At 43.6% G+C, this 24,869-nt stretch overlaps 1 protein-coding gene across 4 annotated transcripts in view; it reads right to left on the reverse strand.

Moving 5' to 3' along the window:
- Nucleotides 1-24,869, reverse strand: part of DAAM2 (dishevelled associated activator of morphogenesis 2) — a 245,122-nt gene that overhangs the window by 47,138 nt on the left and 173,115 nt on the right. For 3 of the 4 annotated variants that reach the window (XM_068168667.1, XM_068168665.1, XM_068168666.1), the window contains 8 exons: nt 23,507-23,573; nt 22,467-22,584; nt 19,703-19,841; nt 15,281-15,339; nt 14,674-14,858; nt 12,646-12,960; nt 3,675-3,782; nt 68-100 (listed from right to left, as the gene is read on the reverse strand). In XM_068168667.1, coding sequence (XP_068024768.1) covers nt 68-100; nt 3,675-3,782; nt 12,646-12,960; nt 14,674-14,858; nt 15,281-15,339; nt 19,703-19,841; nt 22,467-22,584; nt 23,507-23,573 — 1,024 coding nt within the window. The remainder of the gene's footprint in view (nt 1-67; nt 101-3,674; nt 3,783-12,645; nt 12,961-14,673; nt 14,859-15,280; nt 15,340-19,702; nt 19,842-22,466; nt 22,585-23,506; nt 23,574-24,869) is intronic. The other variant, XM_068168668.1, reaches the window with a different exon arrangement.

Consider the following 24,869-nt stretch of genomic DNA (forward strand, 5'->3'; position numbering starts at 1 on the left):
AACATGGAGCAAGACTTCACCATCCTACACACTGCAAGAGGATCAGGAGGCAAACAATGATACTCACCTGCTTAGAGGAGGAGGGGTTAGTTAGCAGGTCCTATGCAGGCAGCAGCCACAAATAACGAAGAAGGAAACATGCCAAGAATTAGTCACAGAGAAAGATACCAAGTTCAACAAAGCAGCTGAATGTAGACACACACTGTTTTCTAAGAGAATAAAATGCTTAGCAAGGAATATTGGCCCAGGTGACTCAAAGGTATTTCACCATTTCTTTGCATGTTTTATATCAGCAGATCCAGGAGAACTAAAAGTTTTAGGTCTTTTCTGAAAAGAAAAAAATTCCATCTCCAAAGTATAAATCTCTTGGGTCTTGAAATATAACAACTACCTGAAGGGAGGTTGTGGACAGGTGGGGGTTGGTCTCTTCTCCCAGGCAACCAGCACCAGAACAAGAGGACACAGTCTCAAGCTGGACCAGGGGAGGTTTAGGCTGGAGGTTAGGAACAGGTTCTTCCCAGAAAGAGTGATTGGCCATTGGAATGTGCTGCCCAGGGAGGTGGTGGAGTCACCATCACTGGAGGTGTTTAGGAAGAGACTTGATGGGGTGATTGGTACCATGGTTTAGTTGATTAGATGTTGTTGGGTGAGAGGTTGGACACGATGATATCAAAGGTCTCTTCCAACCCTATTCTATTCTATTCTATTCTATTCTATTCTATTCTATTCTATTCTATTCTATTCTATTCTATTCTATTCTATTCACTAGGATAATGCTTAAATGCCTTTACAGAGCCTTACAGAAAGAACTACCATAGCTAAAATTTGAGGGTCAGTTCTCCTCCTTTTAATGTGTTATGGTCAAGTATTTCAATAGCGCTATGTGAGCATCAAAGCCTTACAGCACTACCAGGTGACAGACACCAACACAATATATTCCACACTCAAAAGCAAAAATAGATATACTGGTCAATATTACACAATAAGATTGGAGCAAGGTCAAAAGACAAGAGTAGGAATCCTTGGCCCAGCATTCTGTATACTGAGCAATCATGCTTTTCCTCACAGCCACCTAAAATGATGCTCTGGGCTTGAGAGAAGAGACCTCTTGTCATTAAAATGATTAAGGAAGAAAAGCTGTTTAATGTAAATGAAACTGGGGGGGATTATGATCATGTTAATAACAACTACAAAAAAAAAACCTCTTTATCTGTACTGATTCAACAGAATCAGAAAACCTGGGCTTTGCACCGACATTTTTCTTTACAGACATTTGGATGAAGTTTAAATGTCACAAACCCAGGGTAAGCACATACTTGGACAGAGTGGAGTGTTTCCAAAAATAAGAGAGGAGAAAAGCCTAAGTGTGAATCAGCTGGGAAAGTTCTCATGAGCTTTTGATTCAAAATCAATTTTGTTTGCCTTGAAAGGGACTTGTTGATTGGAATTCAGTTCACACTGGATGAAAACGGAAGCACCAGGTAAATTAATAGCAATTGAATATTTAACCAAATAAGCTAAACAACAAAACCCTCAACTAAAGCTGGGAGGGCAGCAATATATGTGGGTATACAAAAATACACATAGTCTACATAATTGATATTCTAGTGTCTGCAGTTATTGTCATAAAGTGCATTTAACAAGGATGGAAAAGAACTGGAGGTCATTCTGAGATGATGGCTCTATTCCAGTGAGCAGGGCTAAAGGTCAGGTTAGCTTACAGCTGATCAGGCCAGCCTGCATTTCAGCGATAGGTAACACAGCCATAAATAATACAATCGTAATGGCTTTGGATTTTGAGGCCAAAAGAAGCAGGACATTGCAAGGTCATTTTTCTTAAGGAAGCTAAAATGTTTGCACCCAAACTACTGGAGGACACCTTGCTGCTCATGTGAGCAGATGGACGTTTGGAGACTTGCAAGACAACTGGGAGCTCACCGCCACTAAGATGCTGGCATAGGGTGTAAATCCAACCTTTTATCAGCACCCCCTATGAACTAAGTTTACAGAAATAGGATTCACAAAAAGAAATAGGGACCCACTGAAACAGCAATAGCTATTTGCAGGAACAGAGTGAGAAATGAAATCTCATCATGCAGTGGGTAATGTCACATACTTATAGAATCACAGAATCAATAAAGTTGGAAAAGACCTCAGGGATCATCAAGTCCAACCTGTCTCATAGTTTCATAGTTTCATTCAGGGTTGGAAGGGACCACAAGGATCATCTAGTTCCAACCCCCCTGCCATGGGCAGGGACACCCCACACTAGATCAGGCTGGACAGAGCCTCATCCAGCCTGGTCTTAAACACCCCCAGGGATGGGGCCTCGACCACCTCCCTGGACAACACATTCCAGGGTTTCACCACTCTCATGGTGAAGAACCTCCTCCTCACATCCTCACAACCTGTCACCCAACACCTCATGACCACTAAACCATGGCTTCAAGTGCCACATCCAATCCCCTCTTGAACACCTCCAGGTATGGTGACTCCACCACCTCCCTGGGCAGCACATTCCAATGGCCAAATATTCTTTCTGAAGAACTTTCTCCTCACCTCCAGCCTAAGCTTCCCCTGGCACAGCTTGAGACTGTGTCCTCTTGTTCTGGTGCTGGTTGCCTGGGAGAAGAGACCAACGCCCACCTGGCTACAACCTCCTTTCAGGTAGTTGTAGATGGCAATAAGGTCTCCCCTGAGCCTCCTCTTCTCCAGGCTAAACAACCCTGCGGTTCAGGTTCAGATGCTTATCTATCTGACTGTGAACTAGTAAATCAGATGAGGTATTCATGACATCTATTGGATTAGATAGAAAAATGAGAGAGAGAAGGGCAGAGATGGAAAGTCCAAAGTCAAGGGACTTACTCATTTTAAAGTGCTGAGTAAGTTAATGAAGTAGTCATCATCACTATAAGGTTTAATCATAAAGGCTACTTATAGTAATCAGGTCTGTGTCTTTTCCTAAAATTTCAGAGCAATGATTCAGTTTTGAAGAGTATAAAAGACTGCATTCCATCAAACATATTTGCAAAGAAAAGGAAAACTGGGGGTGTTCAGGGAGTGCAAGTACCATCGCATTCCTGCTAAATCTCATTTAGTGAAGACAGATAGATGACCTGAAGGTATCTTGCTTTCCAAGAAAAAGAGGAGGAAAAAAAACATTCTAATAAATGGCTGCTTTTAAAGTATGCTGTTTGTGCTATAATCTGTAATTCAGACAGCTTCTGTCACCTAGCCAGTTGGGTCATCTGACTATTTCAGAAAAAATAGAGAAAGCAAAAGACAGCTCACTCAGTCACCTTGCTCAGTACTCAGCAACTGCAGGCTTTTTCTCTGGATAAGCAGGAGAAATAGAAAGATGTACTTCAAACATTAATGTAAAGCTCAGGACCTTTTGGCAGCCTGTGGCTGCTGAAAATCAAATGGAGCATTACTTTTTGAGAGCTGTTATCTCTGAAAGTTGCCCATTAGTATGAAGTGTGTTGATAATAAAGGGTTATGCTCTGCCCTATATATCCTCTCCACTTCTTTGGTCTTGTGATTTTTTGAAGAGTGGCAGAAGAGTAAATGATGCAGCCTCACTGCACATGCACAAAGGGCTCTGATCACTGTCATGTGTTTTTCCCTCTTCCAGAAAACCAAGGAAGTCAATGTGTGGAACAGTTCATCCCTACCTGGTGTCTCTGATACGCAGAGAACATCTTTTCAAAATCTTCTAGATCCAGAACCTTGAATGCCTTCAAATCATCAATCTCATTCCAGATTGTACCATGGATCCTCTCCTGAAAAAAAAGAAGGAAAAATCATATTTTAACAAGACTAGAGAAAGCTTTTAGATAAGACTATCTAACCCCATTTGGACAGATGTGGTGGAGTCACCATCCCTGGAGGTGTTCAAGAGGGGATTGGACGTGGCACTTGGTGCCATGGTTTAGTAGTCATGAGGTGTTGGGTGACAGGTTGGACTTGATGATCTCTGAGGTCTTTTCCAACCTTATTGATTCTATGATCATCCTCTCTGGCACACTGGCCATATTTCTATGTACTACTGCTACCATTTTAGAAGGCATGCTTCATTTCAAGAGTCAAAGAAGAAAAAAAAGAGCAGTGTGGTTTTGGGAGGGGGGAGGATTTTTTTTTTGTTGTTGTTGTGGGGTTTTTTGGTTGTTGTTGTGCTTTTTTTAAACATACTGCATATTTTGTAATTTTCATCATAGCCAGCCTCTAAGGAAAAGGCACATTCCAGGACTAGCAAACCACATCTCAAGAAATAGCCATGATCCCACAGTATGTTTCCTTTCAAAAGTGGCCATCTGTCTAACACAATGACTGTGGTCATGCTGAAAGAAGTGTTACCATCGCGAGGAAACAAGCTTAGGAAGGAACCGATGCATGATGAACCTCAGGCACATCTTTCCTTCTGCAAATTTTGCCAGGTTCTGCTGCAAAGCCCAAAGGGTGTGTGGTTTTCATTCTGCCTGCTTGTGAAAGTAATTTCAGATTTGACTTTATTTTAAAGCTCTGAGTCTTTGAAGTCTAATTGTTCATATTACATGATATCCCCTGTCTATATGAGTTTGTTATTGACTCAGATAGTGACAAACTATAACCAGATCTCTAAAAGGGCATTATCCACACTAATTGAAAATGTTCACAACCCATGCGATGCATTATCCTGAATGCCAGAGAATCCTAGATGTCTGGCAGATGATACATGGAGAGAGTCAGGCACAGACTCTTCCTCCACCTTTGCTGTTCACCAACCCCAGACTAAATAACTTCTTGTAGTATGTTAATTAGCTCATCAGCATTCATCCTAAACTAGAAGTCATCCCTGGGGTCTCCTGCTGACATTCTCAGAGGAGAGGAGGCACCCTGAGAGGAGGCTCAGGGGAGACCTTATAGCTGTCTGCAACTACCTGAAGGGAGGTTGTAGCCAGGAGGGTGTTGGTCTCTTCTCCCAGGCAATCAGCACCGGAACAAGAGGACACAGTCTTAAGCTGCACTAGGGGAAGTTTAGACTTGAGGTGAGGAGAAAGTTCTTCACAGAGAGAGAGAGTCGTTAGCCATTGGAATGTGATGCCTAGGGAGGTGGTGGTGTCACCGTCCCTGGAGGTGTTCAAGAGGGGATTGGATGTGGCACTTTGTGCCATGGTTTAGTAGTCATGAGGTGTTGGGTGACAGGTTGGACTTGATTATCTTTGAGGTCTTTTTCAAACTTATTGATTCTAAGATTCTCAGGACAGATGTCCTTGCTGGCAAAGTGGACACAGAATGAACTAACTTCTCTTTTCTACTGATTGTTCAGGGTCAAGCTCTGGACAATTATCCATTCAGAAAAGGAAGACTTTATCTTCACACCTGACAATGCTGCGTTTCAGTTCATTTAGTTAACGAAGTGTACATTTATAGCACTTTATTAACTGGTAAAATAAGGAAGATGTATAGAAGGGATTGTAAAAGATTTAAGCAAACCATAGAGCATGAAATGCCAGCAGAACACTGATGCAGAGAAAGCCAGGAACAGCAAGCAATAGCAATGAAATCCTCACAGTGGCTCCAGCTCTGAACTACCTGACTTCTACCTACACAGCAAAGTGTGTTAACACTTCGTTATCAGAACTAATTAGGAACAGGCTCTACTTCCCATTTACAGTCATCAAAGGAATGGGGGAAGTAAGTGTGCCAAGCCACAAAGCTCGAGGAGCAAGAGAAAAACCTGATGGGAGGATGAACTGAGGAGGAAATAAAAGTGTGAAGTGTTCTGGAGGAAATTCCTAGCAAGGCAGACACTGTGGAGGAAAACCAACACCCTCCCTCCAGAGGCAGCCTATGAGTGCCTGAGGGCAAGGAAGGGTGTCTGCAGTGCTATTTACAGTGGCAGCATATTCTATATGAAAGCAGCATCCATCCCTGAACAAGCTCACCAATATCACTGTATCATTCCCTGCAAGCAGTGCAGCTCTTCTTTTCATAGCAGGGAAACCACCATGACCTTGTGACTGTTACATGACAAATGAGTTTGGGAGTCTCATCTCAGCCAAAGGAATAGAAGAGACAGTTAATTTTTGTTTTACCCTAAGCCTGGACTGTACTGCCACTCTTAGCTAGAAGCATTCAGGCAAAGTGTTCAGTTTCATTCAATTTCCAGGCTGGCTTTATAAACCTTGAATTATAAATCCTGAGGGATGTATTTGAAGAGCAGAGCAGTTCCCTAAGTTCCTCACTCTTACAGATTTCCCCATCAAACAGTGAAAAGGAAGAATATTTCTTGACAGATGCCAGTGGACGTGCGTTCAGGAGCAGTCCTTAGAGTCGTCATTGGGATAGAGCCCTGAGGATGCCAAAAAGCTATATGCTATGTTTGGCAGAAGGCTGGATGCGCCTCAAGAGATAGACGCTTATGGGACACTTACCCATCTACCTGTCCAGATGCAAAATCTTCATGGGAGAGTGAGGTTTCTCCACAAATGGCAAGAACAGCAAAAACGTGCTACAGAACAGGCTAGTATGAAATTAATTACAGAGGTGTCAGAACAGGCAGTTCTGATATTCACAAAGGGACTGAAGAGTAGTTCTCACCCATACCTTCCCAAAAAACATAACCCCAAGAAGTGAAAATTATACATTTTAATACAGATCCATTTTAAGATCCAGGTTGAATCTGGCCCTGGACAGGATGGTTTATATGCTATAGACGACAGAGATTGGAATCAATACAGCTGATCAATATGATCTAGTATTGTACCTTTATTGCTTCAGTGTTGTTCGATTATAATGCAAGCATAGTACAGAGTGGACAGTAGGGCTGACAGGCTAGTAAGAAGTGCATAGAAGTGCGTATTAAGAAAACCTTTACAACTTATATAAACTCAGAGGGCATTGCTGGCATGGCTTCATTGGTCCCTCACGAGTGACCACACACTGTACTACTATTGATTATAGGTTAAACTAGTAACAACACACGAGATTGTTGATGCATGTGTGCATCCTGTTATTCCAAGATAAGTCTCTGTGTTTATAGCTACCAGTGCCCTGCTTTGGTTACATGGTGCAGGCACAGCACTATTCTGCTACACTGCTAGCCACTTCTGCACCCATGCTGGACACGGCCTACCACCATGTCAGGCTCTAAGCCTACACTGCCAGATTGCTCACACTGCTCATTGCCACCATTACCACAATATGTTGCTTGCAGCAGAAAGATAAATTCCAAAGCAGCACCCATAGCAATGCTCTGCACAAACAGGACTTGAACCCAAGAACCCAAATTTTAGTGTTGAAAAACCAAATGGCAGGCAGAGGCACAAACAACTGCTGTTTCACAAAACACTGTCAATGGGGCTGCTCTGCTATTTCTCCCCTATGCTTTGCTCTTGAAAACTTTCATGTTGCTGACAGATAATCTCCTACACTGAGCTCTCACTACTCAGTTATGGATTAACCGGCTGATAGTTCCTTGTCATCAGCCAGAGACTGAGCATTGTAAGAGAAACAGACTTGCATGATGTGTTTGCTATGATGATTCCCTCAGCACCATAAACTGATGTTTATGGTCCCTAAATAGTAATTTAAAATAAAGTACATTATTTATTTATTTCCTTTCTCTCTCTCTCTCTCCCCTTAAAAAAACCCACTAACCAACACAACTAACACAACAAACCAACATAACAAACCAACCAACCAAAGACCCAACCAACCAACAAAACAACAAACCAACCAACCAACCAAATCAACAAACCATCAAAACAAGCCAACCAACCAAACACAAACCAACCAACCAAACAACCAAACCAACCAACCAACCTAACTAACCAACGACCAAGTCAACCATCAAGCCAACCATCAAAACAAACAAACATAAAAAGGCCACTTCATGTCTAACATGCTTTACTCCTCATATTTACTTTTTTTCTTTATTAATTTATCCATTCATTCTAAAAGCCTTCCAAGATTGGTGGTTCCTCTGCTTTCCAAAGCCCTGGCTCACTTTGAGAAGCAAATCTCATAAACTACTTTTCCCGATATCTTCTAGCACAGATTGCACGTACTAGGTTAGGAAATATCAGAACAAGAATTGAGAAGGTATTTGTTCCATCAAGCTGAGTTTTTGATACGTTTCATTTCACAGTTTCCTCATTGTAGCTGTGATAAGTGTCATTCCACCTCTGCAATGAAACCTGATTTGCTGACAGACGTACCAGGATTAGAAAATGACTGTTTCATGGAGCTACAAATCTTGTCAAACCATTCATAGAATCACAGAATCACAGAATCAATAAGGTTGGAAAAGACCTCAAAGATCATCAAGTCCAACCTGTCACCCAACACCTCATGACTACTAAACCATGGCATCAAGTGCCACATCCAATCCCCTCTTGAACACCTCCAGTGATGGTGACTCCACCACCTCCCTGGGCAGCACATTCCAATGGCTAACAACTCTCTCTGTCAAGAACTTTCTCCTCACCTCCAGCCTAAACATCCCCTGGCACAGCTTGAGACTGTGTCCTCTTGTTCTGGTGCTGGTTGCCTGGGAGAAGAGACCAACCCCCTCCTGGCTACAACCACCTTTCAGGTAGTTGTAGACAGCAATAAGGTCTCCCCTGAGCCTCTTCTTCTCCAGGCTAAACAATCCCAGCTCTGCTTCATATAACAGATGATTTTATTTACCCTGAAAGATAGTGATATTCTGCAAGCCACCAAAGTCCTCACAGCGTGACTGAAATCTTACAGTACGTTGGAGAATCCTTTTGTTTGTCCTGCAGATCCAGAGACACCACAGACACAGTGAGTGTCCTGTGAATGCCAGAGCAGGCAATCCACCTTAGTAGCAGGTTAATATTTCAAAAAATATTAACCAGCAAAAAGTGAATCAACTAAAAAAATTATAATTCATAATTCCATTCTGAAAAGTGGATATGAAGAAAGTGCATTTTTCAGTTTCTCTCTTTGCTATCAGATTTTTTCTTCAGTGTAAGAAAAATCCACTTTGAGCAAAAACTGTATTTCTGGCCTATCTGCTGAGACAGTTGTTTTATCTCACTGTAGCACCAGGCACCACCAAGGCCAATTATGAGTAGCTTCACACTGAGGTTTTGTAGAAATCTTTCTGATGATTTTGAATCTCTGGGGGAGGGGAGGAGAGGAGAGGAGAGGGAGAGGAGAGGGAGAGGAGAGGGAGGGGAGAGGGAGGGGAGAGGGAGGGGAGAGGGAGGGGAGAGGGAGGGGAGAGGGAGGGGAGAGGGAGGGGAGAGGAGAGGGAGAGGGAGGGGAGAGGGAGGGGAGAGGAGAGGGAGAGGGAGAGGGAGAGGAGAGGGAGAGGGAGAGGGAGAGGGAGAGGGAGAGGAGAGGGAGAGGGAGAGGAGAGGGAGAGGGAGAGGAGAGGGAGAGGAGAGGAGAGGAGAGGAGAGGAGAGGAGAGGAGAGGAGAGGAGAGGAGAGGAGAGGAGAGGAGAGGAGAGGAGAGGAGAGGAGAGGAGAGGAGAGGAGAGGAGAGGAGAGGAGAGGAGAGGAGAGGAGAGGAGAGGAGAGGAGAGGAGAGGAGAGGAGAGGAGAGGAGAGGAGAGGAGAGGAGAGGAGAGGAGAGGAGAGGAGAGGAGAGGAGAGGAGAGGAGAGGAGAGGAGAGGAGAGGAGGAGAGTTTGAAATTGAACATTTTCTTGGTTTCTGATTTGGGGTTTTTATGGATTTTGTGGGCAGGGTGGGGAGGGGTTTGGTTAGCTGGGTTTTGTTTGGTTGTCATTGTTGCTTGGGGATTTTTTTTGCTTCAGTTTGTTGTTTGTTTTTAAATCAGATGTGGTACGTAGAGTACCTTTATTCTGGGAAAACTTCACCCAGATCTATTTAGGGCTGGCTAAAGAAAGCCCATTTCAGATCAGTGTCAGATGACTGACTGAAGTCATTACCAGCCTGATTCTTAATGAGAAGCTTCTTTTCTAGCCATGAGATCAGTAGTGCTAAGTTCAAATCAATATGTTTATGTTTATTAAAGGATCAATTACAATATTCCATACTTCCAGTGTGCTTGAAACCAGTCCATCATTTGGATTGACCATAAATGTCTGGTCCATGTTTGACCTTGGGTGTTGTGTAAAATTCAGAGTAAGAGAAAAACTCTCCTTGCTGTCCAGAAATAAAGAAAGGAATCTTTCCAGGATATTACAGTGGTTACATTGCAATATCTTTTTCTTACAGAGCAGACATCCTTGGCATCAGCACTCCTGTGTAGCTGTATGAATGGAATTCACAGACTATGCTACAATGCTGTATGAATGGAGCTGTGGTGTGGAAGGGCTTCATCAGAGCTCAGCCCATCTACGCATCTAAAGGGCCTTGCCACTGATCATCAGCTCACATCAAAGCTTCTATAAAACCCTTAATACTCAAAGGAAATTAGAGGGTTGCTGAAGTTTCCTTGTTAGAAGCATGAATACCTTCCAGTCATACTTTTTTTCGTGTTGCTCATGGGAACTGTGGACAATCTGTTACTGTCAGCTGCTAAGAGGGAATATATTTGATCATTCTCCTAACACCCAACAGTTCAGTTCTTTCCTTCCAAAGACAATACAGCATTGGGGAAAAGAGGTGTCATATGAATTGCCCTGGAAAACAGCCTTGATTGCACTACCAAGAAAGTATATCACAGACAGATCTCTCTTAGCTAGCCCTGTCAACACTCCTTTCAAACTGTTGGCTTCCTCTTGCTCCCTTGGGGCAGGCTGCATGGATGGAAAGGGGTTTGCCCTCATGTGGGCTGCCTTACTCCTGGCATCATCTTCACCTCAGGAAAGCTTATGAGGGCCACTGTGTACTAAGTGCTTTTGGAAGGATGGTCTAAACAGTATGCAAAGACACCTAAGAGCTGAATAAATGCAGCCCTAAGTTTGTGTACATCTGTTTCCAACGCTGTGTCACTTAACCCCAGTGTGTTGTATGACACAGACATGCCTGTGCTCTTTGATAACTAGTCCAGACTTTGTGAGGAAAACTTGTATTCCTGTCATCTGGAAGTTAAACCCTACCACGAACCACAATACTATTGTGCACTTCCAGTCCTCATTTTCCCATGCTCAAAACCTCAAGATATGCTGCTCACAGCCAAGTGTGCTTTTTGTGAGTCTTCATTCATTCTACTATGGCTACCTTGACCATTCAAGAGAAGACCAGAGAAGTGCTGCAATGGTAATGAAAGGCAAGATGAAGCCATCTGACTTTACATTCAGAAGATTTGTATCCATATGAACTGAAAGTGACTGGTGCTGAAGCAGGGCATCTAGGATAACTGATGAATATTGCCAAAACATATTGTCTCCTCCAACAGCCAGTGGAATTAAATAATTCCATAACAAAGTGCAATGCAAACAAGGCAAGCCACTTGTGTGCACATCACAAGCCCTGCTGTAACACAGAGAACTTACTAGGTCAAAACATCAGCACTGAGAAATGCTTGAAATGAGTATTCTACCCTCTTATGCCCCTTTTTCCAACTATACTGCCTTCCTCAAAATAGCATCTTTTACCCACCTCACCACCCAGGTATTCAATTCTATTAACACAGCTGCCTTCACTCCTAACCAGAGGGCAGGATAAACCTACAGTTACTGTACACTAAACAGAAACACCTGTGACTTTCTCGTTTTCATATACCTTCATATGTGTACATATATTAGTTATTATTCCTTTTCTTCAGAGCACTAAGTCCCATGTTCTACAAAGGAAAATAAATCCCTGTCCTTACATTCTCTCCCACACCCCCCACACGGCTTTGACAGACAAGCACAGATGGTACAGCAAATATTTCACTTCACTTTATTTTAAAGAAAAGGAGAGAGGGGGGAGAAAGAATTCTTGTGGCATTCCAGAGGTCCCTGAACACTCATTCCAAATGCTGGAGTTGGGCCCTGGGTGAGTTTAAGTCTAAAAGAGAACCTGGGTTTCTAGGCAGCCATCCAAACTCAACACAGACACTTTTTTTTCCCTTTCTAAATCAGTTTGAGAAAAAAAATTAAAAAATTAAGACCTAAAGAGAAGGGAGGGAGGTGGAGAGAGAGGTGGAGGGAAAGGAGAGGCAATCAAGGTAGCAGAAAATGTCTGCAACAGAAAGAATCCAAGTCCTCTGTTTTGTTGCCAATTTGGAGTTTTATCACCAAGAGACAGAGTTGTAACCATGCTTCCTTCATGGTCATGAAGAAAAGGTGAGAAGAATTAAGCCACCTTTCTCTTCTTGGTTATAGCTCCTGCCAGGGTAGAGGAGGCTCGTTTTGGAGCTGCTTATCACCACGTTTTGCCCATATTTGCCCTGGCTGTAACTTTTGCTGATGCACAAGTGAGGACAGCTCTGACACACCAGTCCTGGAGATGTCCAACTCTGCCTTACATGGTCAGTCCCACTACAGCTTTGCCTAGGTGATGGCATGCCCAGATTACTGCAGCTTAACCTAAACTGTACCTCAGCCATGACAGGAGATTTGCTGCATTGCTGAAGAACTGGGAAGATTGGAGACTTCCCCAAGACTGTCACTGACTCCTACTGACAGCCCACAGAAAGCCACAAACCATCACTCACTTCTGTCACCTTGCACTTAATGGAAAGAATGAATACTTTCAAAAGTAAATCAATTGTTGAGAGTACTGCAGTTTCTTACCTCACTCAGCTTAGCCCAGTTGAAGGATTTCAGTGGGTGTGAAGGCTGCGGGATAGATTTCTTTTTCAGGCTGGTACCACTGCTGAAGCTGGTCGTTGAAGGAGGTGGCATCCCCATGCTGAAGAAAGGTGGTGCTCCTGGTGGGGGAGGAGGCCCTCCTGGAGGAGGTGGTGGAGCTGGAGGTGGTGGACAGCTGGAGAAAGGCAGAGGAGGTGGCAGTGGTGGCAAATTCTCAGACATGTGAGATGAGGACAAAGCTAATGGGCCACCTGGAGGTGGAGGGGGTGGAGGTGGGAAGGAAATGTTGCCCCCTTGCTGGAAAATAAAAAACACACAAGGGGGGTGGGGAGGGGAAAAGGCAAACAGTTTAAAAGGCACAATAATTCCATGTTGCCAGCTGATGTGGTTTTATTACAAGTCTCAAAATATTTGCTATTTTCTTTAAAGTCTCCTGCACTCAAAACCATGCAATAAAGGGAGGAATCTCAGCTTTCATTTAAGAGAAAGTTTCAAGTCCTTGAAGTTGTGGAGAAGAGCCTGGAAAAAAGGAACCATAAATGGCTCAGAAAAAAAAAACAAACCACCAGAAAGCTAGTAAAAGAAGCCAAAATGTTTTATTTTCTCCTTATGTATGAAAAAAAAAAAATAAAAAGAGGAAAGTTCAATCTTATGAACTTTTGAACTGCTGTTTTTTAAACCTTAGGGTTCAAAATACTGAAGACCTACCATTAGGCCCCACCAATGCAAAGTGGGAGAGAGGGAGAGGGAATGAATCTGCTTTCTGTAGTAACTAACTTCTCAGGGCCATGTACTAGTGAGTTGAGGCTCGGGCACACTGCTGGGGCAAAAGGAGCACCAAACATGAGGAAGCATCTGAAAATGTCACTTCTGCAGAGCTCCAAGGCAGTGATGAAGCCCTTGAAGCATAACAGGAATCCCACTTCTTCACTGAATTTATTTTTGTATCCGGGAGAAGAAATAACCAGGGCCACTCCATTCAGCTGTAAAAAGAGTACGGCTGAAGACACCTGTGCCTCAACAGCTCCTGCAAGGAAGATGGCTGTGGAGAAGGAAGCCTATACATTATCCATTCTATACCACCAACTCAGATATTGTGGTCTGTGAGAGACTAAATCTCGTCTCTCTCTATGTGAGTCAACACAGATAAAATCACCTTTGCTGCTTGCCCAGACAATAGCTGATGTGTATCGGGCAGAGCCACTGGATAACAACTGTGGAAGGTGCACAGTTAAAATTTCTCACCAAATTGCAGCTGCCCTGGAAATAATGGGCAGAAGTCACTGCTATCCATACTCTCTGGAATATACATACCTAAAAAAACTTTATAAAAGATCTGAACAACTACTGGCTCAGAAGAAGAAAAACACATGAGAAGGAAAACAGGAGAGAAGGAAAAGCCTGGGGCAATGCTGCTCTGAAGAAAAATGTAGAGAATACCAGGAGAGAAAAATGACAGAGAGATCACCACAGAGCCTGGAAGAAGCAGACCAAGAGGAACCCTCTCTCTGTATACTAAGTTCTACCTGCTACAACTCATGGAGCTGAAGAGGCTGCTCAGAGGACAGCACAGCCAACAAGGACATTTCTTCTACAGCCAAAGCTGCAGCAGCTTTCCTCCACAGACTCAAACTGTCTTGGGGGGTGAGGGGTGTGGTAATATAATTCCTTTCCTCTTCTCTCCCCCTCTTCTCTCTCTCCCTCTCTATTTTCTCTCTCTCCCCTTCTGATCCATCCACTTTATTCTGTTAATAAATAGCCTGGCTGTTGATATTTTGGCCTCAGTTGTGCCTCTAGTTTCATAACACAGGAATATTCAAAAGAACTGAGTCTCTTTCCCTCTCTGGACTGAGACATGGTCTCAGGTAAAAGCTGAGCAGCTGCTACGTAGTTAGCTAGACAGCCTCTCTCTGTACTGACTATATAAAGTGTTTGTCTCCACATGCTTTTGTTCATCATTCATTAGTTACTAGGCTTTAGACAAGGATGGGAGGAGTCCTGGTTTCATACCGAGAACTCATTAAGTTGAGCCATCAGGTCATTCATCCGGTCCCGGGTCTGGCGCAGCTCCAGGGATTCCTTCTGCAGCTTGTCTTTCATTTTGTTCAGTGTCTTCATCATTTCATCTTTCTCCTGGGTCTTTGTCTCACATTCCCGCTCCTTTTTTTCTAGCCTGCTCATCAGCTCAGCATGATCTAGGGGAAACAGGCAAGAGGACTTGATGAAATAAAGCTCACCAACAGCCTCTGACAAGATGCAGGTTATGCTGAAATAAAGCTGACAAATCTGTCAAAGCTGACAAATCTGTTGGACAACTAGGGATGTGTTGTGAGAGTAGGAAAAAGAAAACTGAGTCTGACTGTGTTGACAGTGATCTTGCGTGATCAAGATAGCAATACCTTAAGTTTCACTTAGATTGTAAAATCTTTTAATATGAGGGCTGAGGGAAGCCCCATCTACAAAACACAAAATAATCACCATGAGGCAACAGGTACTGGAGGAAACAAAGCAGGATTTGACCACAAAACAAAACTTCTGCCCACCTCTGCTGCTCACTTCTCTGTGACTGAATTGGGATCAGTCCTGCCCCCTCTTTTGATGGAGAGGACATACTCACCTTTCCGAAACTTCTCTGCCTGGTCCTTCCATTGCTTGACTTCATTTTCATTCACCAGCCTGGAAGATTAAATCAGATCATATAAACAGGCTCTGAGCTATCCACACTGGAAGGCGTGAGGCCATTATTTGTAGTGATTAGCAAAAGGCAACCTGGTGAATTTACTGCTTCATATGGGATCATATCAGTGGCTGGTCTGGTTCCAGATCCTGATCCACACTGTAGCAAAGAACTAGTATAAATATGATGGCTTGTTCCTCAAGGTCATGAAAAGGGATAAAGGAATACTTGGGGGGTGGAAATAATTCCTGCAAGTAATGCCTTCAAAGTGCCAAGTCTACTTATTTTGAAAGAGAGAAGTTGTCACTAAAATGATCACTGGACACTTGCTGCAACATTTCCAGAGAAGGGCAACAAGGATGGTGAGGGGTTTGGAGCAGAAGCCCTATGAGGAAAGGCTGAGAGAGCTGTGTTTGCTTAGCCTGGAGAGGAGAAGGCTCAGAGGAGACCTTCTTGCTGTCTACAACTACGTGAAGAGAGGTTGTAGCCAGGAGGGGCTTGGTCTCTTCTCCCAGGCAACCAGCACCAGAACAAGAGGACACAGTCTCAAGCTGCACCAGGGGAGGTTTAGGCTGGATGTTAGGAAGAAGTTCTTCATAGAGAGAGTGATTGCCCATGGGAATGGGCTGCCCAGGGAGGTGGTGGATTCACCATCACTGGTGTTTAGGAAGAGACTGGATGGGGTGCTTGGTGCCATGGTTTAGTTGATTAGATGGTGTTGGATGATAGGTCGGACTCAATGATCTCGAAGGTCTCTTCCGGCCTGGTTTATTCTAATTCTATTCTATTCTATTCTATTCTATTCTATTCTATTCTATTCTATTCTATTCTATTCTATTCTATTCTATTCTATTCTATTCTATTCTATTCTATTCTATTCTATTCTATCATAGCTGCTGTTGATTACAAATTAATCCATCCTTAATACAAGAGCAGGTTGCCATATTTTTTTTCTACTTTCTGTGGGTTTATTTTTTCTTTCTTTGCAGAAGGGAGTATCCTTATCTATTGGGTAATATATCAGTAACAAGGCAATGTCCATAATTCATACTGGCACAGCTTTTCCTATTACTGACAGAAAAAAATGCAGGGTATGCTGGGGATTGATTAGATATGCAGAGTGAGGGCTAGCTATGAAAGTAGAAAGGAAGACCAGTCATGAAGTCTACAGTGAAGTCAGGCACCCAGATAGATAGAAAGAGATTTTCCATGACAAAAAATCAGTTTTGATTTCAACTCATGCCTGTAGCAGGAGGGACGTTAAGACTTTTGGTACAGGAAAATTCGGTTTCAAATTAGGCTTATGTTCTATAAAATGCTCTTTTCAGTGGATAATTCAGAAAGTTAATGGGCCATGAATTACCTGCAGAGGCAGATGGATGGGATGAAGAGTCCAAAAGTCTGGCTAAAAAAGGACTGAGAACAGGGAAGTTGAGATGAGAGCCAGCTCATGTAGCTAGACTTCTCAAATGATGCATCCTATGGGAAACAATAATGGCAGTGCCCTCAGCCAAGTCCATGGGTGAGACCATGCAGACACTATTAAGAGGCAAAGGGTTTTGTGTGCTAGGTGAGGGCTGCTTTCCACTATTTGAATTTCAAAATGATGTGCATCTAAACAGAGATGACCACATATTTCTTTCTTGAAATATCAACAAAAGTTATTAGCAACATTCTGAATGAAAAAGGCACTTGTTATAAAGCCTTGTTATAAAATTATGGATATTTTTTTCTCCTCTTGTAGCCATCTTAATATCTTACAGAAATTAGAAGCCAAAGGCAAGGACTTTACTGGAAAGAAAAGCCTGTCTAGTTAAGGTGTTAGTAGAAGGACACTATTTAGAAGACTAATAAGACAATCTGAAACAGTCTTACATCTGCTGGAGGAACAACACAGCTAGGTACCAGCATTCCAGGATATTCCTGGAATGCATAGATGACAACTTCCTCCTCCAAATGGTAGAGGAACCAATGAGAAAAGGTGCTATGCTACACCTTGTTCTCACCAACAGGGAAGGGCTGGTCATCAATGTGAGGCTCAGGGGTAACCTTGGCTGCAGTGACCATGAAGCAATAGAATTTAAGATCCTCAGGGCAACTAGAACGAGGTATCCCAAGCTTGCAACCCTGGATTTTAGGCATGCACACTTTGATCACTTCAGGGATCTGCTGGCCAAAGTATCGTGGGACAAAGCCCTTGAGGGAAGAGGGGCCCAGTATTCAGGGATCACCTTCTCCATGCCCAGGAGCAAAGTACACCCACAAAGAGGAAAGCAGGAAAGAATGCTAGGAGACCTGCCTGGATAAGCAAGGAGCTCCTGGACACACTGGCACACAAAAAGAAACTGTACAAGGAGTGGAAGAAAGGACAGCTGGAATGGGAGACATATAAGGAAGCTGCCTGAGCAGCAAGCGACCTGGTTAGAAAAGCTAAAGCTCAGTTAGAATTAAATCTAGCCAGGGAGATCAAGGGGAACAATAAACATTTCCATAGGTATATTAATGGTAAAAAGAAGACTAGGGATGGTGTGGGCTCCCCCAGAAAGGAAACAGGTGAACTGGTGACAAGTGACATGGAGAAGGCTGAGGTTCTCAATGACTTCTTTACCTCAGTCTTCACTGGTAAGGGCTCCAGCTGCACACCGAGAATAGTGGAAGATAACAGCAGGGAATGGAAGGAGGAACTGCCCATTGTGAGTGAAGATCAGGTTTATGACCACCTGAAGAACATGAAAGTGTTCAAGTTCATGGGACCTGATGGGATGCACCCATGGGTGCTGAGGGAACTGGTAGATGAGGTTGTTAAACTGGTCTCTATTATATTTCAAAAGTCGTGGCAGTCCGGGGAGGTCCCCACTGACTGGAAAATGGGAAACATAACTCCCATTTTCAGAAGGAAAAGAGGGATGACTCAAGGAACTATAGGCCAGTCAGTCTCACCTCTGTGCCCAGTAAGATCATGGAGCAGATCCTCATGGAGGCAAGAGGAGGTAATTTGGTACATCAGCACAGCTTCACCAAGGGCAAATCCTGCCTGACTAACCTGGTGGCCTTCTATGACAAGGTCACAGCATCAATAGACAAGGGGAAATCATTTACCTGGACCTGAGCAAAGTCTTCAGCATTGTCCCACACCACATCCTGTTCTCCAAGCTGATGCAGTATGGGTTTGATGGATGGACCATTCAGTGGATAAAGAACTGGCTTGATGGCTGCACCCAAAGGGTGGCTGTCAATGGCTCCATGTCCCAGTGGAGGCCAGTGACAAGTGGAGTCCCTCAGGGATCAATCCTGGGACCTGTCTTGTTTAACATCTTTGTTGGCAACATCTTTGTTGGACAGTGGCATTGAGTGCACCCTCAGCAGGTTTGCTGATGACACCAAGCTGTGTGGTGCAGCAGACATGCTAGAGGGAAGGGAGGCCATCCAGAAGGACCTTGACAGGCTGGAGAGGTAAGCCCATGACAACCTCATGAGGTTCAACAGGACCAAGTGTAGGGTCCTGCATCTGGGTTGGGGCAATCCCAAGCACTGATATAGGCTGGGCAGGGACTGGTTTGAGAGCATCCCTGGAGAAAAGGACTTGGGGGTTCTGGTGGATGAGAAGCTCAACATGAGCCAGCAGTGTGCACTTGCAGCCCAGAAAGCCAATCAGATCCTGGGCTGCATCAAGAGAAGTGTGGCCAGCAGGTCGAGGGAGTTGATTCTCCCCCTCTACTCCTCTCTGGTGAGACCCCACTTGGGGTACTGCATCCAGTTCTTGAGCCCCTGTTACAAGAATGATCTGGACATGCCAGAGTGTGTCCAGAGAAGGGCCACAAGGATGATCAGAGGGCTGGAGCACCTCTCCTATGAGGACAGACTGAGGGAGTTGGAACTATTCAGTCTGGGGGAGAGAAGGCTCCAAGGAAACCTTGTTGTGTGTCTGAAGGGGGCCTACAAGAAAGCTGGTGAGGGACTTTTGAGGGTGTCAGGTAGTGATGGGACTAGGGGGAATGGAACAAAACTAGAAATGGGTAGATTTGCATTGGATGCTAGGAAGAAGTTCTTCCCCATGAGGGTTGTGAGACACCGGAACAGGTTGCCCAGGGAGGTGGTAGGAGCCTCATGCCCGGAGGTTTTTAAGGCCAGGCTGGATGTGGTTCTAAGCAACCTGATCTAGTGTGAGGTGTCTCTGCCCATGCCAGAGGGTTGGAACTAGATGATCCTTGAGGTCCCTTCCGACCCTAACAAGTCTATGATTCTACAACGAGAAGCTGTAGGTTAAAATAAGAAACTCCTCAGAATTGGCAGTATATTGCCTAAGAACCTGCATGTATTTATACTTGTATAACAGAAATAAACAATAATATTGCAGCTTACATTTTAATGATATTTTTGACATTGAAGTTTTCCAATGGAGCTGTATCTGGATCATCTCCTCGTTCATCCTGAAGTACAATCTGTTGGAGTATTCTGTCCAACAGCTGCCACTGCTGGAAGTTTCCGCCATTCCTCTTATCTGTATGGAAAAGCACCAACCCATGAGAATACCCATTTCCAGGCCAAAGTGCACAGACCAGCCAACAGACTGGCATTTCTTCCTCTCCAGATTTCATCTCAGTTCTGTACGTCATGAACTACAGAAAACAGCACCTAACCCTGCTTCTAGAAGATTATTTACAAACAGAATATAAGAGGTAGAATCAAATGAATAGAATAGAATAGAATAGAATAGAATAGAATAGAATAGAATAGAATAGAATAGAATAGAATAGAATAGAATAGAATAGAATAAGCCAGGTAGGAAAAGACCTGTCACCCAACACCATCTAATCAACTAAACCATGGCACCAAGCGCGCCATCCAGTCTCTTCCTAAACACATCTCACCTTAAACACCTCCAGTGGTGGTGACTCCACCACCTCCCCAGGCAGCTCATTCCAATGGCCAATCACTCTTTCTAGGAAGAACTGCTTCCTAACCTCCAGCCTAAACCTCCCCTGGCACAGCTTGAGACTGTGTCCTCTTGTTCTGGTGCTGCTTGCCTGTGAGAAGAGACCAAGCCCCACCTGACTACAACCTCCATTCAGGTAGTTGTAGAGAGCAATAAGGTCACCCCTGAGCCTTCTCTTCTCTAGGCTAAGCAACCCCAGCTCCCTCAGCCTCTCCTCATAGGGCTTGTGCTCCAAACCCCTCCCCAGCTTTGTTGCCCTTCTCTGGACACGTTCCAGCAACTCAACATCTTTCCTAAACTGAGAGGCCCAGAACTGGACACAGGACTCAAGGTGTGGCCTAACCAGTGCTGAGTACAGGGATGGAATGACCTCCCTAAACAACTCTGGGATAGTATGGGCAGCTCTGCAACTCTGCACTGGATCTGTTCATTCAGGCTGTGCATGCAGCTGTTTTGACAGACTAGCTCTACCTTGCACAGTAAATGTCTATAGAATCAATTCCCTTGTGCTAACTGTGTTACTCAGTATTTCTTGAGGCTTGATGTTGTTTTTTGGGTTTTGGTTTTTTTTTGGTACCTAGGTAACATCACAATTAGGCACTGTAAAAAGAAAAAAAGATCAGATGTTGTATCTGCATGCTGTCATCAGCAGGTCAGCAAAACTCAACTGGCATGAAAAAAATCACAAAATATGATCAAAAATTATGGAGAAAAAGAACAGAAATGGAAACAAGTGGAGCAATCAATTTAAGTACAGTGAGACTCTTGAACATGTCCAGAGAAGGGCAACAAGGCTGGGGAGAGCCCTCTGGCACAAGCCCTATGAGGAGAGGCTGGGGGAGCTGGGATTGATTAGCCTGGAGAAGAGGAGGCTCAGGGGAGAACTTATTGCTCTCTACAACTACCTGAAAGGAGGTTGTAGCCAGGAGGCTCTTGGTCTCTTCTCCCAGGCAGCCAGCACCAGAACAAAAGGGCACAGTCTCAAACTGTGCCAAGTGAAGTTTAGGCTTGAGGTTAGGAGAAAGTTATTGACAGAGAGAGTTTTTAGCCATTGGAATGTGCTGCCCAGGGAGGTGGTGGAGTCACCATCCCTGGAGGTGCTCAAAAAGGGCTTGGATGTGGCACTTGAAGCCATGGATTGGGTCTTGGATGACAGGTTGGACTTGATGATCTTTGAGGTATCTTCCAACCTTATTGGTACTATGATTCGATGAATCCTATGCATATGAAACTAAACAGCTAGTTTACCTCAGCTCCTTGAGTTATATAACCTAGATCTTTGGATTCTTTAAAACTATTCTAATACAATCCTGTCCTGGCCTAGAAGGATTTAGCCCTTCTGCTACTAAAAATCCAGGTCAATACCTAAAGCTCAAGTACTGTCTTAAAGAGTAACAGCAAAGAGATCACTGGGACAACCAACTGGTTGAAGTTCTTCATGGCAGTACTTGAATCCATTCATGTTACTTTCTGAAAAAGCACATCTCCCTCATTGTTTCCTTCTCGGTTTGACTGCTCAAGTATTGCTGAAAGTAATGAAGACCAGCACCTAGCAGCTTAAGGCAGGCAGTTCATTAATGATCTTGCTGTGCCCTTGTTCAGCTCCTACTCTCTGGAAGTGCAACAGATCTCACTACAGCTACCCAGAATATTCCTATCACTTCTTTCAAAAACAAATGGTAATATTCTTTTTCACTTTGAGTTCAGAAGCTCTCCACTGATACACTGCCATGAGACATCAGCCTGAAGACTTATTGTGGAATTTCCCAGTGAGAGAACGGCTTTCAATGCTGTATTGTTTAACCAGAAATATCCCTCAGTGCATTTCGTTGATATTCCAAATGGTATCTATTTCCGGGAATTCCCTGATCTAGAGCACAAGGGCTCTTTCTCTTATAGAATTTCTAATTTAAAATCATTAAAAGTTCTGTCAGTGACTAACTGGAATGTCTCAGCTACTTAATTTTATTTGCAAGCACAGAGAGGTCAAAGTGCTGCTGCTTTAAGTATTGCAACAAAAATCTGCTGGATGGAGTTGGTATGAGGTAACAAGTCCTTTAGCCACTACAAGTTCTGAATGGAAGATGCAGCAGTGTGTGTCCAGGTAACTATGACACTGTACCTATACCAAGGCTTCATCTAGTTCTTCAGTATCCCTTCCCTTCCTCTCGAAAACTGTGGTGTACTCACATGGCATCTGCAAGCAGTGCTGGAGGATGGATAACAAATAGGGGTAGGCATCTGTGTGCTTCAGTCTCTTCTTGATCAACTCAAACATTTGAGAGGCACTTTTTGTATCAATGTGTATCTGAAGTGAAAGAATGTAATGAAAGAAAGTGTAAGAGACAATCTATGCACAGTGAAAGCCTGACTGTGAAAGATCTGACCAACACAGAGACAGGCAAATTTCCAGCAGGTGGACCTCTGCAGAGTGTCCTTCAATGTCCTGCTGCATATTCCAGTGAGGAGAGAGAGCCTATGGGTCTTTGAGACCAGCATAGAAAAGATCCCCAAAGTAAAAGGCTAGAAAGGTGGGAGGCATGCAAAGCCACAAAGAGCTGTTCTGAAGCAAGCAAAACATTTGGGCCCAAGGAAGTGGTGGCACAAACTGTAGAAGCTAAGCAGAAAATGCTAGCTGTTCTGCATTGGCATGTGGCAAGAACTGGTCATGAGGGAAGAGAAAGCTGTAACTGTTCTGGACCCTACAGCCTCTTGCTCTTGCTCAAGGTTGTAGAAACTCTCCTTGTTTTATGCTCTTCTTTAAAATTGACCCAATCTAAAATACTGATTGGGCTCTGAGGTGACAGTGTTCAGAAGAGTTTTCTGCAATCCTGGGAAAAGTAGCAGAGAAGAGCCCAAGCTTCACTCTGCCCAAGCTTCATTCTGCTTCAGTCCTGTAAAGCAGAAGACTGAAACTAGAATACAGCAGGATTACCAAGACTAAGAACATGAGGGGAGGGTTGAGAACCTTCTCCACTACTGAATCTCCAGCCAAACAAAAGAAAGAACTCTTCATGAAGGATAATTGTCAGAAGCCCTATCTGTGATCATTGTTTTCATTGTTCACACATCACAGAGGCCCAACTTGCTAAATGAGAAAGAGGGAAAACAAGAGCATCAGCTACTCTCAGCACTGAAGTCGATTACTGTTACCAAGTAATACACGGGGAAGTTGCACCAGAGTGGATGTTCAGCTTTGACAAGTTCAGGTACTCCAGAGAAAAACTTACAAGGTCAAACCGCTTGGCAAGTTCCAGGTCATCTTCATTCCTGACCATCTCAAAGAAATCTAAGTGCCTAAGAGGAAAGAGAAAAAACGAAACAAACAAAACCTGCCAATGTTCATGGCATAATTCAGACTTAAACTGAGCATGTCACTAGAGAAGCAGCAACACCTCATTTCCAGCTAGAATACCTGGAAATAGACAAGCCTTTCTCACAGGAAGAGCTTTCCTTAAAAAGCACCTCCTGACAGTGGATGTTTGAGCAAATGGTGCCTTGAAAACTCCAAGCATAGGCCTGATCCATTGGTTTTTCATCATGTACTTTAGCACACTTCACACTATGCCAGGTATCAGATAAATACGAATCAGCTGTGCTCTGTAGAAAGGGAGTAGCAGACAATAAAAGATAGCAGCGGTGCTTTTCCACAGAGCTTAACGTGGTCATGGGAGAAGGCAGACTTCCACAGCTTCCTGCTGTTACACCTTAAAATGTTTCACTTTGTTAAGCAAATAGATTCTACAAGACTTCACATTGGTTCATCAGTCTTTCTTGAAGTCTCTCGGTCAAATTTTTCAGACTGTTTACTCCAAGTTTACTGACTTTGTGAAGAGTTTAAAGTGTGTTAGCAGCTTCAGTTACTGTGGCAAAACACAGAATTGCTAGTGGAGAAAGTGTTTTTTATCCATATACTTTTAACACAGGAATTTGGAGGTGCCATTCAGTGCTACATTTTGTGCAGTAGCAGGCCTGTTTGAAGATGTTTCTCATTCTTCTCTATTGTCCTCTTGACCCCTCTAGCCCTTTGTCTGAGACTCTTCTCTCATAGTTTTGTTAGTGTCACTTTTAGGGAGGTTACGATACAAGCTAGATCACACAAAAATGACCAAGCTTATTTGACCACACATACTCAGTCTCAATGAAGTCAATTGTGACAGGTTAGGCTGTGCCTTTAAGAAAAGGACATCTGTAGAATTCTCTAGCTGAATGTTTAGGTGCAAAAAGGAAAACAAAGATTAATTCTAACAAATTTCATTGGTCAGATGTGAGAGGTACTATAGCAAATATCTCTAGCATTCTTTCTCTCACTCACTCCAGCTTCAGTCTGTTCTGACTTTCATTCTTGGCCAGACTGCATGCATGTTGACCCTGAACTGCAAACTGATAAAATAAGAATAACTAACTTTCTTAACAAATGCTTTGAGCTAATGATTTTCCCTTAATATTCTTTTCTTTCTCTTTCTCCTTTGTTTTTGCCTAATTATCTATTAGGAGAACAGGGAGGAGGGAAAGAGAGGTTTGGGGGGAAACCAAAGGGGGACACTCCTCGGGAGGATCTGTGTTTGTGTTCTTTCCTGTAAATTGTTGTAT

The sequence above is a fragment of the Melanerpes formicivorus genome, unplaced genomic scaffold (genome assembly GCF_026170545.1).
Source record: "Melanerpes formicivorus ecotype bairdi unplaced genomic scaffold, bMelFor1.0.p_v2 SCAF_151, whole genome shotgun sequence".
Lineage (NCBI taxonomy): Eukaryota > Metazoa > Chordata > Aves > Piciformes > Picidae > Melanerpes > Melanerpes formicivorus.